A 15,354-nucleotide genomic window follows, 5' to 3' on the forward strand; every position below is an offset into this window, starting at 1 on the left:
GGGTTTTGAGGACGGTGGGTATGTGTGGCAGCTGTTGGTAGTTCACTTACCCAAGCCAAATCATCCCGACTGCAGTCCAGCGCAGCTATCATCACCTGCTCATAAATTATCCATACTGGGCACAGGAGAAAAAGCACAGTTTTAATATTCCAGTACAGTGTCAGGCAGAACATCAAAACATGATCAATTGACATAGAACTAATACTGTATTAACAGTCTGACTGTAACACAAGGTGCTTTCTTCTTTTTCTACTGGATCATAGGAAAGACAGGAGACTGCCCTAAGTGATGCCTCAACAGGAATAGGCCCCGTCTGCTCTCCAACATGCTTCTTTTCAACTGTGGGCATTCATTTCAAACTTTTCACTTTCATTTGCATATCACAATATCTTGAACAGGGAAAATAATGTCTGCCTGCTATCTAGGCATGTTTCCTATAAACCCAGAAACTCATAACACCACTCAGTCCTAAAATAATGTCTGCTATCTAGCCGTTGAATCCTGGGGAATTGCTTTCAAGTAGACGTCGACTGATTAATCGGAATGGCCGATTAATTAGGGCCGATTTCAAGTTTTCATAACAATCGGTAATCTGCATTTTTGAACACCGATTGTGGCCGATTACATTGCACTCCACGGGGTGACTGCGTGGCAGGCTGACTACCTGTTAGGCGAGTACGCAAGAAGCCAAGTTAAGTTGCTAGCTAGCATTAAACTTATCTTATAAAAAAAACAATCTTAACATAATCACTAGTTAAACTAGTAATATCATCAACCATGTGTAGTTATCTAGCTTGTCCTGCGTTGCATATAAATCGATGCGGTGCCTGTTAATTTCTCATCGAATCACAGCCTACTTCACCAAACGGGTGATGATTTAACAAGCGCATTCGCGAAAAAAGCACTATCGTTGCACCTAACCATAAACATCAATGCCTTTCTTTAAAATCAATACAAGTATATATTTTTAAACCTGCATATTTAGTTAATATTGCCTGCTAACATGAATTTCTTTTAACTAGGGAAATTGTGTCACTTCTCTTGCGTTCCGTGCAAGCAGAGTCAGGGTATATGCAACAGTTTGGACTGCCTGGCTCGTGGCGAACTGTGTGAAGACCATTTCTTCCTCACAAAGACCGCAATTAATTTGCCAGAATTGAACATAATATTGAAGGTTGTGCAATGTAAGAGCAATATTTAGACTTAGGGATGCCACCCGTTAGATAAAATACGGAACGGTTCCGTATTTCACTGAAAGAATAAACGTTTTGTTTTCGAAATGATAGTTTCCGGATTTGACCATATTAAATGACCTAAGGCTAGTATTTCTGTGTGTTATGTTATAATTTAGTCTATGATTTGATATAGCAGTCTAACTGAGCGGTGGTAGGCAGCAGCAGGCTCGTAAGCATTCATTCAAACAGCACTTTCGTGCGTTTGCCAGCAGCTCTTCGCTGTGCTTCAAGCATTGAGCTGTTTATGACTTCAAGCCTATCAACTCCCGAGATTAGGCTTGTGTAGCCAATGTGAAATGGCTAGCTAGTTAGCGGGGTGCGCGCTAATAGCGTTTCAAAATTGGTGATGTCACTCGCTCTGAGACCTTGAAGTAGTTGTTCCCCTTGCTCTGCAAGGGCCGGGGCTTTTGTGGAGTGATGGGTAACGATGCTTCGAGGGTGGCTGTTGTCGATGTGTTCCTGGTTTGAGCCCAGGTAGGGGCGAGGAGAGGGACGGAAGCTATAGTGTTACACTGGCAATACCATAGTGCCTATAAGAACATCAAATAGTATATGAAAATCAAATGGTATAGAGAGAAATAGTCCTATAATTACTACAACTTCTTACCAGGGAATATTTAAGACTCATGTAAAAAGGAACCACCAGCTTTCATATGTTCTCATGTTCTGAGCAAGGAACTTAAACGTTAGCTTTTTTACATGGCACATATTGCACTTTTACTTTCTTCTCCAACACTTTGTTTTTGCATTATTTAAACCAAATTGTTTCATTATTTATTTGAGGCTAAATTGATTTTATTTATGTATTATATTAAAATAAAAAGTGTTCATTCAGTATTGTTGTAATTGTCATTATTACACAAATAAATCAAATGTAAAAAATATATTTTTTTTAAATAAAGAATAAAAAAATTAAAATCGGCATGGGCTTTCTTCGGTCCTCCAATAATCGGTCGACCTCTAGTTACAAGTAGAATTTCTCTCAATCCTCACACTTGTTTTATTAATAATCAACAATATGTGCTGCATAGAAATAAAACCATGTATATAAAGGACTGGATGGACAAGGGAAAATCTCTTCCATGTATGTTTTATGTAGTTCAATACAAATAAAAGTTATATTAAGCCTAATTTAGAGAATCAATCATGGTGAAAGACCACTGACCAAGTTAAGGCAATATAGATCAAATTCTGTTGGTATTCTAAGATTTCGTTCTTCATAGAAAATGTTCAAAACTTCATAAGATAATGTACAACTCCATACAAAAGACAACATTACGCAGCCCTTTCCTAAAACACAGAGAAAGAAAGCTTACACAGCTGTTATGCAGGGCAGCAGAATGTCATTTCCCCTCATTTCACTGTGATATTCTAACCAGTTACGGTGTGATGCCTTATTCACAACGTTTATCAACATTGCCCGATACATTTCATCCAGCGGTTTAAAAATAAAGATGAAATGTTTATTGAAGTGTTTATTCAATCCATCAACTGTAACAGTAAAAGACAGTGATTAATAATAGGCTTGGCTAATGGATCCAATTAATGGAATTAATGCTAAAATGTCTGTTTTGACAAGCATGCCAGATGTCCTCTGCCAAATGCTGTCTAACTGTAAATTGAGAAAGGACAATAAAACCCAACTCAACAAGAAAACTGATATGCCAAAACAAACAAACGCCTGGAGTTTTCCTTGCCTTTTTATGATTCCAACTCTTGTTTGACAATTGCCATCTTGTTTCACAGCCAATTTAAGAACTGGTTTCAATAAAACCGGGGCGTGTTAAGTGTTTACCCTGCTCTATAAAGAGTATGAATGAATCATAATGAGTACAAGGAAAATAGACATTCACAGAGTCGTTCAGCAAGACTACATAGTGAGACACTAGCAGGCTATTATATAGCCAAAAGGCAAAACTGAGTGTACCGCTACCAACCATCACATACGGGTTATTTTTTTTAATCAAGTAATGGCTTACCAAGCTTCTGCATCATTCAATTCAACAGTCGAGTCACATTGGTAAGCCTACTAAAAATACTGAATAGGCCTAGGCTTCTGAGAACTTGTGACATATTAAAGATGGAATTTGTGTAAGGTGAAACAACCCTGTTCGACCCAGCGTCTTATTGTTTTTGTTTTGTTGATGAAATGGAGGAAATGTTCAGCATCGTTGCAAAAAAAATAAAAATATATAAACCACAGTACATATTCTGCAGAGGGGTATACTACAAAGTAGGATCAAGGAATTAGCCAGCTAACTAACCTAAATATTTGGATAGCTTAACATTTTTAGAAAGAAACTTAAAAATTGGCATGGTCTAATTGATTCAATGGACAAAAACACAAGTTTGGCTTTTTTAATAAACGAGAAATGTGTTATTTCTGGTTGCTTTACAAAGATAGCTGGCTAACTTTTTGATCCTGCTTTGTAGTATACCCCTCTGTTCTAACAGTGTCTCAAGTGACTATTTGTTGTTATAACCCAAACGAATGTGGCAATTTCAAACGGATTTCAGCTTTAAAGATACTAGCCTATACTGTTTGTCTTTTGAGGTGGAAATTGATTATTTTGGATTAAAAATAACAACTTGAGGCTACAGTAGTGCCTTCAAAGTAGTCATACCCCTTGAATTATTACACATTTTGTTTTTAGTCTGAATTCAAAATGGATTAAATAGATTTCTCACCTATCTACACACAATACCCCATAATGACAAAGTGAAAACATCGTTTTAGAAATTCTTGCAAATTTATTGAAAATTAAATACAGAAATATCTTATTAACACCCCTGAGTCAACACTTTGTAGAAGCGCCTGTGAGTATGTCTGGGTAAGTCTCTAAGAGCTTTCCACACCTAGATTTCTCAACATTTGCTAATTCTTATTTTCGAAACATCTTCAAGCTCTGTCAAATTGGTTGTTATTCATTGCTAGACAACCATTTTCAGATCTTGCCATAGATACCAAGTATATTTAAGTCAAAACTGTAACTCGGCCACTCAGGAACATTCACTGTCTTCTTGGTAAGCTCCAGTGTAGATTTTCCCTACTGTTTTAGGTTATTATCCTGCTGAAAGGTGAATTCATTTCCCAGTGTCTGGTGGAAAGCAGACAGTCCCAGGTTTTGAGCTAGGATTTTGCATGTGCTTAGCTCCATTTGTTTCTTTTTTATCCTGAAAAACTCCCCAGGCCTTAACGATTACAAGCATACCCTAACTTGATGCAGACACCACTACGCTTGAAAATATGGTGAGTGGTACTCAGTAATGTGTTGCATTGCATTTGCCCACAACATAACACAACACTTTGTATTCAGGACAAAAAGTTAAATTCTATGCCACTTTTTTTTTTGCAGTATTACTTTAGTGCCTTGTTGCAAACAGGATGCATGTTTTGGAATATTTTTATTCTCTATAGGCCTCCTTTATTTATTTTGTCAATTAGGTTAGTATTGTGGAGTAACTACAATGTTGTTGATCCATCCTCAGTTTAATGGGTGTGAGAGGGGAAAAGTACGTAACAGTTTTAAAGTCACCATTGGCCTCATGGTGAAATCCCTGAGCATTAAAATGCAAATCAATTTATAACATTTTTGACATGCGTTTTGCTGGATTTTTGTTGTTGTTATTCTGTCTCTCACTGTTCAAATAAACCTAGCATTAAAATTATAGACTGAATGTCTTTGTCAGTGGGAAAACGTACAAAATCTACAGGGGATCAAATACTTTTTTCCCCTCACTGTATAGAAAAAGCGCTATAGGCTACAGTCAAATACAACAGAATTATTTTTTGACAGGGGGTGCAGAATTTTGTTTCTGCTTGTAATTTTTAACATTTTGATTGGCTATTTGTTAATCAACTTGTCTATAATTAGATACATGTAGCTTCTCGTTTGTCATTTTATGTTGCCCTAGAAGACTAAATAAACCCTTGCTCAACAGAATAATGTAATAGATGGATAGAATGAATGCTTCAATCAAGTTGATATCAGTAAAGTTCTCTCGGTCATTCACAGAGCAAATACGTTTAGGGACTTGGGAGAAAATACAATAACGTAAAAAAAAATAAAATAACGCAAAATGTCCAAATTACATCAGTTTGACCGGATGTAAGGAAAAAGAAAGCTGTGAAAAAGACTTAAGATTTCAGTTAAGCTTTGGTGCATATTTTATGTGATTGAAATACTAGCAGCTTTTATGAAGTTTTGATGATATAGACAGCACCTCTACAGATGGTATATAATTGAGCATTGCATTCTCTCAAGATACAGAAATAAAACAAATCCTATTTCTCACTCCTGTTCCCAAGTTCAAATTTTGCCTACATTTGGTGTATAATTTTACTGCAAGAAATGCTTAATTCTGCACGAGTTATTAATAAGGCTATGTGGTGAGGTTATAGACTTACAGTCAGTGTCCAGATTTCAGTTTCCATTCAACACATTTAAACAGTAGACCACAGTTTCCTTGACATGCCATAGACCTATTTGAAGTCCCATCTTGTGACTGTTGAATTTATGTAGTGCTTCAAAATCATCACACAACATAGCTGGCACTGCTATCATCCTCTTACCACTTCCCCAAAGAGGAATGGTCCAAAATTCCTCCTGACCATTGTGCAGGTCTGATCCGCAACTACAGAAAACATGTGGTTGAGGTTATTGCTGCCATATGAGGGTAAAGGGTTCACATACTTTTCCCACTCTGCACTGAATGTTTACACGGTGTGTTCAATAAAGACATGAAAACGTATAATTGTTTGTGTGTTCTTAGTCTAAGCAGACTGTGTTTGCCTATTGTTGTGAATTAGATGACCAGATCAAATTTTATGACCAATGGTTCACATACTTTTCCTTGCCACTTGTTAAGCAAACTTGTATTCCTGAACTTATTTAGGCTTGCCATAAACAAAGGGGCTGAATACTTCACTCAAGCCATTTCAGCCTTTTTTGAAAAACATAATTCCACTTTGACATTATGGGTTACTGTGTGTAGGCCAGTGACCAAAAATCTCATTTGAATCCATTTTAGATTCAGACTGTACAACAACAAAAAGTGGGAAAAGGCAAGGGGTGTGAATACTTTCTGAAGGCACTGTGTTGAGGCCCAAACTGCCCCTTTTCTGGCCCACAAATTGATTTTGACGAACAAATCGATCAAATTACATGAGAAAAGTATCAATACTGTGGCGTTTTGGGTGGGCAGTGTAAGCTTTCTGAGGCGAGAACTAGGCATTCAAAGAGCCAGAGTCAGACACGTTACCAATGCTCCAAAAAGAGTTACAAGAAGAAGTGCATGACTCCAACACCGTCATTAAGTTTGCTGATGAAAACAGTGGCAGGCCTGATCAACGACAACGACAGTCTATAGGGAGGTGGTCAGAGACATGGCAGTGTGGTGCCAGGACAACAAAGGAGCTGATCATGGACTACAGGAAATGGAGGGCTGCAGCACACCACCATTCACATGTTTACATCCCTGTTAGTAAGCATTTCTCCTTTGCCAAGATAATCCATCCACCTGACAGGCGTGGCATCTCAAGAAGCTGATTAAACAGCATGATCACACACATCTTGTGCTGGGGGAAAATAAAAAGGTCACTCTAAAATGTGCAGATGTCACACAACACAACGCCACAAGAATGTCAATCTGAGCTGTTGCCAGAGAATTGAATGTTCATTTCTTTAACATAAACTGCCTCCAAAGTCAGTTAGCTGAGGAGATTTTCTGTCTTTAATAAAGCCCTTTTGTGGGAACAAACGCATGCTGATTGGCTGGGCCTGGCTCCCCAGTGGGTGGGCTTGGCTGCCAAGTAGGTGGGCCTACGCCCTCCAAGGCCCACCTATGGATGGTCACTCTGACAGAGCTCCAGATTACCTCTGTGGAGATGAGAGAACTTTGCAATAGGTCAACCATCTCCGCAACATTCAACCAATCAGGCCTTTATGGTAGACGGAAGCCACTCCTCAGTAAAAGGCACGACAGCTCGCTTGGAGTTTGCCAAAAGGCACCGAAAGACTGACCATGAGAAACAAGATTAACTGTTCTGATGAAACCAAGATTGAACTCTTTGGCCTGAATGCCAAGGGTCACGTCTGGAGGAAACCTGGCACCATCCCTATGGTGAAGCATGGTGATGGCAGCATCATTCTGTGGGGATGTTTTTCAGTGGCAGGGACTGGGAGACTAGTCAGGATCGAAGGAAAGATGAATGGATGAAAGTACAGAGGGAACCTTGATGAAAACCTACTCCAGAGTGCTCAGGACCTCAAACTGGGGCGAAGGTTCACCTTCCAACACGACAACGACCATATGCACACAACCAAGACAACGCAGGAGTGGCTTCGGGACAAGTCTCAATGTCCATGAGTGGCCCGGCCAGATCCCGGACTTGAACCCGATCAAACATCTCTGGAGACACCTGAAAATAGCTTTGCATTCACGCTCCCCATCCAACCTGACAGAGCTTGAAAGGATCTGCAGAGAAGAATGGGAGAAACTCCCCAAATACAGGAGTGCCAAGCTTGTAGCGTCATACCCGAGAAGACTCGAGGCTGTAACCGCTGCCAAATGTGCTTCAAAAAAGTACTGAGTAAAGGACTACATGTATACAAAGTCTTCGCAGCATAACACAGGCCTAATCATCTCTCCAGCAGTTTCATTATGAGCTCAGGTTGGTTCCCTGTTATTCTATGCCTGTACAAAAGAACAGTCAGTACTCCTTGATTCCATACTGAATTAATGAATCATTGGACAACTAGTCATTTAAGAGATTGATGCCCTTCCTTGCTTTCATGAGCAGAGAACTGTGACAAGACCAAATCAGTCATAGGCCTACTGTACAACCTGTTCTAGCAATCATGTTGCAGTGAAACCACAAACCATAGCAGTCTATATTAAATCTAGATTGTAGCATTTCCATGTTTTCTGACAGACTAAGAATACAGTCTATTAATTAATTTCCCCTTCTGCCACTAAATGTTGTCTATATTGAACATGCTGCCTGACTGTAAATGTTGGCTTTGTGTACGTCTTTGATGCCTGAAAACACTATACATCTCCATCACCTATACGTCTAGGGTACATCAAAGTTTACATCCTTCCTATTATAATGCTACTTTTTCTTCAATTAATAAAATAAATCAAGAATGAAACCAAATTGACAAATCAAGTCCTTGTCTCCCAAACATCCTGTGATGGGTGGCTGGTGTTGTGGATCATTGTGTACAAACAGATTCTGCCTACTACAACAGCGCTAGAAATTGGTCTGATGTGACTCTTGATTTAATGCATATGTACTTACTGTCATCTCCAAGTTTGGACGCATGCTCATTTATCAATTCTTCACCAACATCCACGATTTGCTCACTGTTTCTGTGGTTATCCTCTCTCCACTTCCGCAGCTTGTCTCTCATTTCTGTGAACACAATTACCGAAACATTTCTCAGGATTCAGGCAATATAAAAGATGACATGCTTTCATATAACATATTGAATCAGGTAGAGCACGCGCACACACACACACACACACACACACAAAGAGTGAGCAGCACACCATCAGCCCCTGGAGCAATTGGGTTAACTTGCTCAATAGCACAAAGGTAGTGGATGGTAATGACCCTGACCCAGCAGCCCTCTACTCTAGTACGCAGTTCAGTGCACACTTTTTCTGGTTACTGGTCCATCTCTAAAATCTGGGCTACCTACTGGTTCCTGACATACAGTGCCATCAGAAAGTATTCACACCCCTTTTCCCACATTTTATTGTGTGGAATTAAAATGGATTTGTCATTTTTTGTCAACGATCTACACAAAATAAAAATTTACATTTTGTAAAATAATATATCTTGATTACATAAGTACCCTGAGTCAATACATGTTTGAATCACATTTGGCAGCAATTACAGCTGTGAGTGTTTCTGGATAAGCCTATAGAGCTTTGCACACCTGGACTGTTCAATTAGTTTGGCTGTGATAATAGATGGGCTGGACATGTCGGGAGATGAGTTTGGATTGGTCGGCCATGTAGCATGCTTCTATAACGTGAGCTGTGACAGTCCTTTCTACCGTGCCGGTTTTGAAAGATATAACATTTGCCATCGAGAACTTCAAAAGTTTTGCTACTTTTCTCAACAACATTGATGACCCAAATCGACAGATCAGTTGGATAAAGTGGTGGGCTACTTTCTGCACACGCCACAGTCAGTGTGAACCGGAGTGACTTGACACAACGCTGACCAAACAAGGGGTGTGTTCGTAAATTCACTCTGGCTATCTATTCCGACAGAATAACTGATGAATTTACGAACGCTCAACACACGTTGAATATGGCCGGTGTCAGTAAATGTCGGTAAACCGTCAGTAAATGCCGGTAAAGCACAATTAAAATTGTTGCCAGCAGCACAGTTACCAACGCTGTGGATACCATCCTAACCATGTCTGCTAGGGCGAGTAAAATGGTCAATGTGATTCTCATTTGTGTCTGGAAGTAGCCAACGTTAGCTTGGGTACTTGACTGCCATTGTGCGGTCTGAACGCTCCGAGAGCGAAACGCTCTGAATTTACGAACAGAAAATCTGACAACACTTTAGCTCCATTTTGTTTCTTTTCATCCTGAAAAACTCCCCAGTCCTTAACATGATGCAGCTACCACAATGCTTTAAAGTATGGTTTGTGGTACTCAATAATCTGTTGCATTGGATTTGCCTCAAACATAACACTTTGAATTCAGGACAAGTTAATTAATTACTTTGCCACATTTGTTTCAGTATTATTTTACATTCGTTTTTTTTACATCGGATCAAGCCCAAACTGTGTGATGTAGTAGGAAGTTGTAGTTTCCAACAGGCCCATATTCTACATAGTTTAGCGCATAAAAGTGGTAATTAACAACAATGACCATAATCTATTGTGCATCTACTTGTCCGGTCAGTTTCTTTTCGCCTGCTACGGAAGAGGCGATCGTAAGGTGATAAAGCGCAGTTGCTGCTTTGTGAGTTCTCTAACTGATAATACATGATCTAAGTGATTGATAGCTGGTATTCAGCTGTCATAAAAGTATGCCTTATTTACTTTGAAGAACTACAAAAAAATTTGATTTTGTCAGACAGTAAAGGTAGCAGCTCCATAGAGATGAGATGACTTCAAAAGAAATAAAGTAATCAAATAAAACAAATGTAATATACACAACTTAAATATTTTAAGTAATGTAATGTGAATAAATGGTTAATATGTGGTAAGCAGTAATAGGCAGTCACTACCATCATGGGAATTTAATTAATTGTTTTATTCTGTGTTACAGAATTCAATCCACATAATGCATAGTGAATTTAATGTCTAAAACAAACACCAAAATGTGATAATTTTTTAATAATCAAACTCAAAAAGCCCTAATCGTTTGGCACTACCAACAGGATGCATGTTTTGTAATATTTTGTATTCTGTACAGGCTTCCTTCTTTCACTCTGTCAATTAGGTTAGTATTGTGGAGTAAATAAAATGTTGTTGATCCATCCTGTTTTCTCCTATCACAGCCATTAAACTCTAACTGTTTTAAAGTCACCATGCTCAAATGGATATTCAATGTCTGCTTTTTTCTCTTTTTACCCATCAACCAATAGTTGACCTTCTTTGCGAGGCATTGGGAAACCTCCATTGTCTTTGAGATTGAATCTGTACAATAATTGTATGTATGTGTGGGGTTCAGAGATGAGGTAGTAATTTAAAAAATCATGTTAAACACTATTATTGCAAAAAGTGTCCATGCAACTTAAGCACATTTTTACTCCTGAACTTATTAAGGCTTGCCATAACAAAGGGGATGAATACTTATTGACTCGAGCCATTTCAGTTTTACATTGTTAATTAATTTGTAATTATTTTTTTTATCATAAAAACAATTATGGAAAACAATTCCACTTTGAGATTGAGGTATTGTGCATAGCCCAGTGAATTTTAAATTCAGGCTGTAACAACAAAATGTGGAAAAAGTCAAGGGTGTTAATACTTTCTGAAGGCACTGTATATACACGTTTAAAACAAATCTCATTAGCTAGGTATATAAATATCTACCTAGCAAGCAAGCTAAAGTAAACTCTGGAAAACTCGCACAACAATGCTCTCTCCTTCTGTGTCAACACGCAGGCTCTCTTGCTGATTTTAGCTAGCTAGTAATTAGTAGTAGGGACATCAAACTTTCAGCCTGTTGCACAGACCCTATGGACACTAGAGTGGCTGGTTAAATTGTGCTTAGAAGCATTTTTTACATCTAAAATGGTTTAACTAGTGAGAAATGTGATTATTAAAAGAAATCTGAGTTTCCATGATGTGGACAGTATGTATTACTACCAGGGGTTGGAACTGGTTCAAGGAACAGAACCGGAAACTGGAAAATAACTACATTTTGAGACGAACAGAAACAGACCCGGGAAAGTAAATTATCTATACCGTTCTGAAACAGAACCGGTATTTTAAAAGAATGAGAACAGGTTAACGTTCTTTTACGTTTTTTCCAGTCCCACAAAAAAAACACAACAAAGAGCCTATGCAAAGCCCTGACTGTCACTGAAACTTTTTCCAGTGTCTGACTGCCAGCTGAAAATCTTTGCCAGTGTGTAGTCGGACTATTTTTAGGGTCTTCCTCTGACACCACCTGGTATAGAGGTCCTGGATGGCAGGAAGCTTTGCCCCGGTGATGTACTGGGTAGTACGCACTACCCTCTGTAGTGCCTTGCGGTCAGAGGCCAAGCAGTTGCCATACCAGGCAGTGATGCAACCAGTCAGGATGCTCTCGATTGTGCAGCAGTAGAACTTTGAGGATCTGAGGACCCATGCCAAATATTTTCAGTCTCCTGAGGGGGAAATAGGCATTGTTGTGACCTCTTCAAGACTGTCTTGGTGTGCTTGAACCATGTTAGTTTGTTGGTGATGTGGATACCAAGGAACTTGAAGCTCTCAACCTGCTCCACTACAGCCCTGTTGATGAGAATGGGGGCATACTCTGTCCTCCTTTTCCTGTAGTCCACAATCACCTCTTTTGTCTTGATCACGTTGAGGGAGTTGTCCTGGCACCACACAGCCAGGTCTCGGACCTCCTCCCTATAGGCTGTCTCATCATTGTCGGTGATCAGGCCTACCACTGTTGTGTCATCAGTAAACTTAATGATCGTGTTGGAGTCATGCCTGGCCATGCAGTCATGAGTGAACAGGTAGTACAGGAGTGGACTGAGAACGCAATCCTGAGGCACCCGCATGTTGAGGATCAGCGTGGTGGATGTGTTGTTACCTACCCTTACCACCTGGGGGCGGCCTGTCAGGAAGTCCAAGATCCAGTTGCAGAGGGATGTGTTAGTCCCAGGTTCCTTAGCTGAGTGATGAGCTTTGAGGGCACTATGGTGTTGAACTCTGAACTGTAGTCGAATAGCATTCTCACATAGGTGTTCCTTTCGTCCAGGTGGGAAAGGGCATTGTGGAGTGCAGTAGAGATTGCATCATCTGTGGATCTGTTGGGGAGGTATGCAAATTGGAGTGGGTCTAGGGCTTCTGGGATAATGGTGTTGATGTGAGCCATGACCAGCATTTCAAAGCACTTTGTGACTACAGACGTGAGTGCTACGAGGCGGTAGTCATTTAGGCAGGTTACCTTAGTGTTCTTGGGCACAGGGACTATGGTGGTCTGCTTAAACATGTTGGTATTACAGACTGACAGGGAGAGGTTGAAAATGTCAGTGAAGACACTTTCCAGTTAGTCTGCGCATGCTTGGAGTACACGTCCTGGTAATCTGTCTTGTCCCGCCGCCTTGTGAATGTTGACCTGTTTAATGGTCTTACATCGGCTGCGGAGAGTGTGATCACACAGTCATCCGGAACAGTTGATGCTCTCATGCATGTTTCAGTGTTACTTGCCTCGAAGCGAGCATAGAAGTCATTTAACTCGTCTGGTAGGCTCGTGTCACTGGGCAGCTCGCGGCTGTGCTTCCCTTTGTAGTCTGTAATAGTTTGCAAGCCCTGCCACATCTGACGAGCATTGGGGCTGGTGTAGTACGATTCGATCTTAGTCCTGTATTGACGCTTCGCCTGTTTGCTGGTTCGGCGGAGGGCATAGCGGGATTTCTTATGAGCTTCCGGGTTAGAGTTCCGCTCCTTGAAAGTGGCAGCTCTACCCTTTAGCTCAGTACGGATGTTGCCTGTAATCCTTGGCTTCTTGTTGGGGTATGTACTAGGGATGCACGATATATCGTAAGTATATCGGCCCAACGTCTAGTTTAACGCCGATGTGCAAAACCGATGTCAAAGCTGACGTGCATACCTATATAACGTAGGTAGATGAGGGCCTTGTCGGGTGTCAGGAGTAAAACCCTCTCATCCGACTTGTTAAATAAAAAAGTATTTAAATACAAGGTGAGTAAATCGCTGTCCTGATTTCTAGAAGCTCTTTTCGGTCATAAGAGACAGTGGCAGAAACATTATGTACAAAATAAGTTACAAATAACGCATGGAAAGTATTAATTTCCCTTGACAAAGTCAATGCATCGCAAACTGTTTCTGCATATTGATTTGGACACTTTAAAACAGTATTTTGGCAATGTGCTAATTATCAATATGTCTAGGCAACAGGAAGCAGCTACATTATACTTTTAAAAGTCAGTTTTAGGTAAATAAATTACATTTACAACATTAATTTCCAATGGCATTATACTTAGCTAATCAGGTAACTGTTGAAAGATTCCAAAAACGTGCTGTGATTTACTTTGATGGACAAGAAATCACCAAAACAGGTATTCTCTGCCAATTAGTAATATCCAATGCAAGACCGTGTATTTTAGCAAGCCATCTAATGAGGCAGAACAATGACAGCAGGTAGCTAGCTAGCTAGCTAGCTAACTAACTTAGTTATAATCAGCTGACAGGCGTTAGGTACCTAGGCTGGCTAGCTAGCTTAGCCTGCTGTGTATCCTTGCAAACTCACACATGCTGTGAACTGTTAGCTACGACAATGGGATACAAAATGACAACAATAACAGATTAATCAATGCTTAACGTTAGCTAGCTAACGTTGCTAAAGAAAAATTGAAATAAGAAAGACAGGCAGAAATAATGTGCTAGCCAAGTGGCTCTCGTGTTAGCAAGCGGAGTTGTCTTGATGAGATGGACATACGCAGCTACATTCGCCGAACGATAGTTAAAATGCACTACGTCGAATCATACAAGGATTTAACAGCACACTTTCAGTCATACAGTACATTAAAACGTTTAATCGTCTGTGTTTACCTTCCCAGGTTACATCGTACATTTCTGATACCGACGCCATCTTTCTTGGCAGCACAGGTTCAACGTCATTGAACTGGGTGTAGCTTGTTTCTTTCTGCTCACTGAGCCTTTACTCTCTAAATAGTGTAAAAACAAATGATCATTCAATCTACGTACAAGCTCGAGAATAGTCAAACATATTTTTGAGACATGTTCAATGTATTTTATTCATTTCTATGGACTTTAATATTTCTGCTGCTTCTATTGTTTTTTCTGCTATTAACATGAGTGTAATGTGATTGAGTGATGGGGTGTAAACTGTCAGTTTTTATTGAAATGAGAAGATTCATGAAAGTCACATCATTTATGATTAAGGGGAATGGTAACAGAGAAGGACAAAATGTTACTTTATGCATGTCTTGCTCACATGCCATCTTCAAAAGGCTGTGTGTAATTGAGCAGGCAAGGCAATCATGGATGTTTCCTTTGAGGCAACTGTTCAATCATTGGAGTAATTGAATCCTACTATCTGATGCATAGATACATCAGGTCCCGGTCTATTTAATTTAACAATTGACACTCAGAGCAGACCACAGTTTCAACACTTCCAAAATCTCACTTTAGTCCCTGCGGAGAGGATCATAACAGACTGGTTAGCATAAAAGTTATGACAGTGCTGGATGTAGGACTAGATGTAAACAAAAGCAATGCATGCACTTGCTCTGACCCTTTCCCCCATCATACCCAGGTATTAAATCTGACAGCGCTGATTAACACACTGCCTCCAGTTATTATTTATGTAACTGTGCCTAAAATTACCTTGTTTCAACTGACCAGAAAACAGGGCCTGAACCGTAACACTAGCCCTCTCC

General features: G+C 39.8%; 1 protein-coding gene across 1 annotated transcript in view; it reads right to left on the minus strand.

Moving 5' to 3' along the window:
• The window catches only part of LOC106605058 (ER membrane protein complex subunit 2), a 60,937-nt gene extending 46,308 nt beyond the window's left edge, over window positions 1-14,629 (minus strand). The window contains exons 1-3 of the mRNA XM_014200315.2: window positions 14,504-14,629; window positions 8,539-8,652; window positions 51-115 (exon numbers count right to left, since the gene is read on the minus strand). Coding sequence (XP_014055790.1) covers window positions 51-115; window positions 8,539-8,652; window positions 14,504-14,543 — 219 coding nt within the window. The 5' untranslated portion in view covers window positions 14,544-14,629. The remainder of the gene's footprint in view (window positions 1-50; window positions 116-8,538; window positions 8,653-14,503) is intronic.
• Window positions 14,630-15,354: the final 725 nt, after the last annotated feature.

Source organism: Salmo salar, chromosome ssa05, assembly GCF_905237065.1.
Source record: "Salmo salar chromosome ssa05, Ssal_v3.1, whole genome shotgun sequence".
Taxonomy (NCBI): domain Eukaryota; kingdom Metazoa; phylum Chordata; class Actinopteri; order Salmoniformes; family Salmonidae; genus Salmo; species Salmo salar.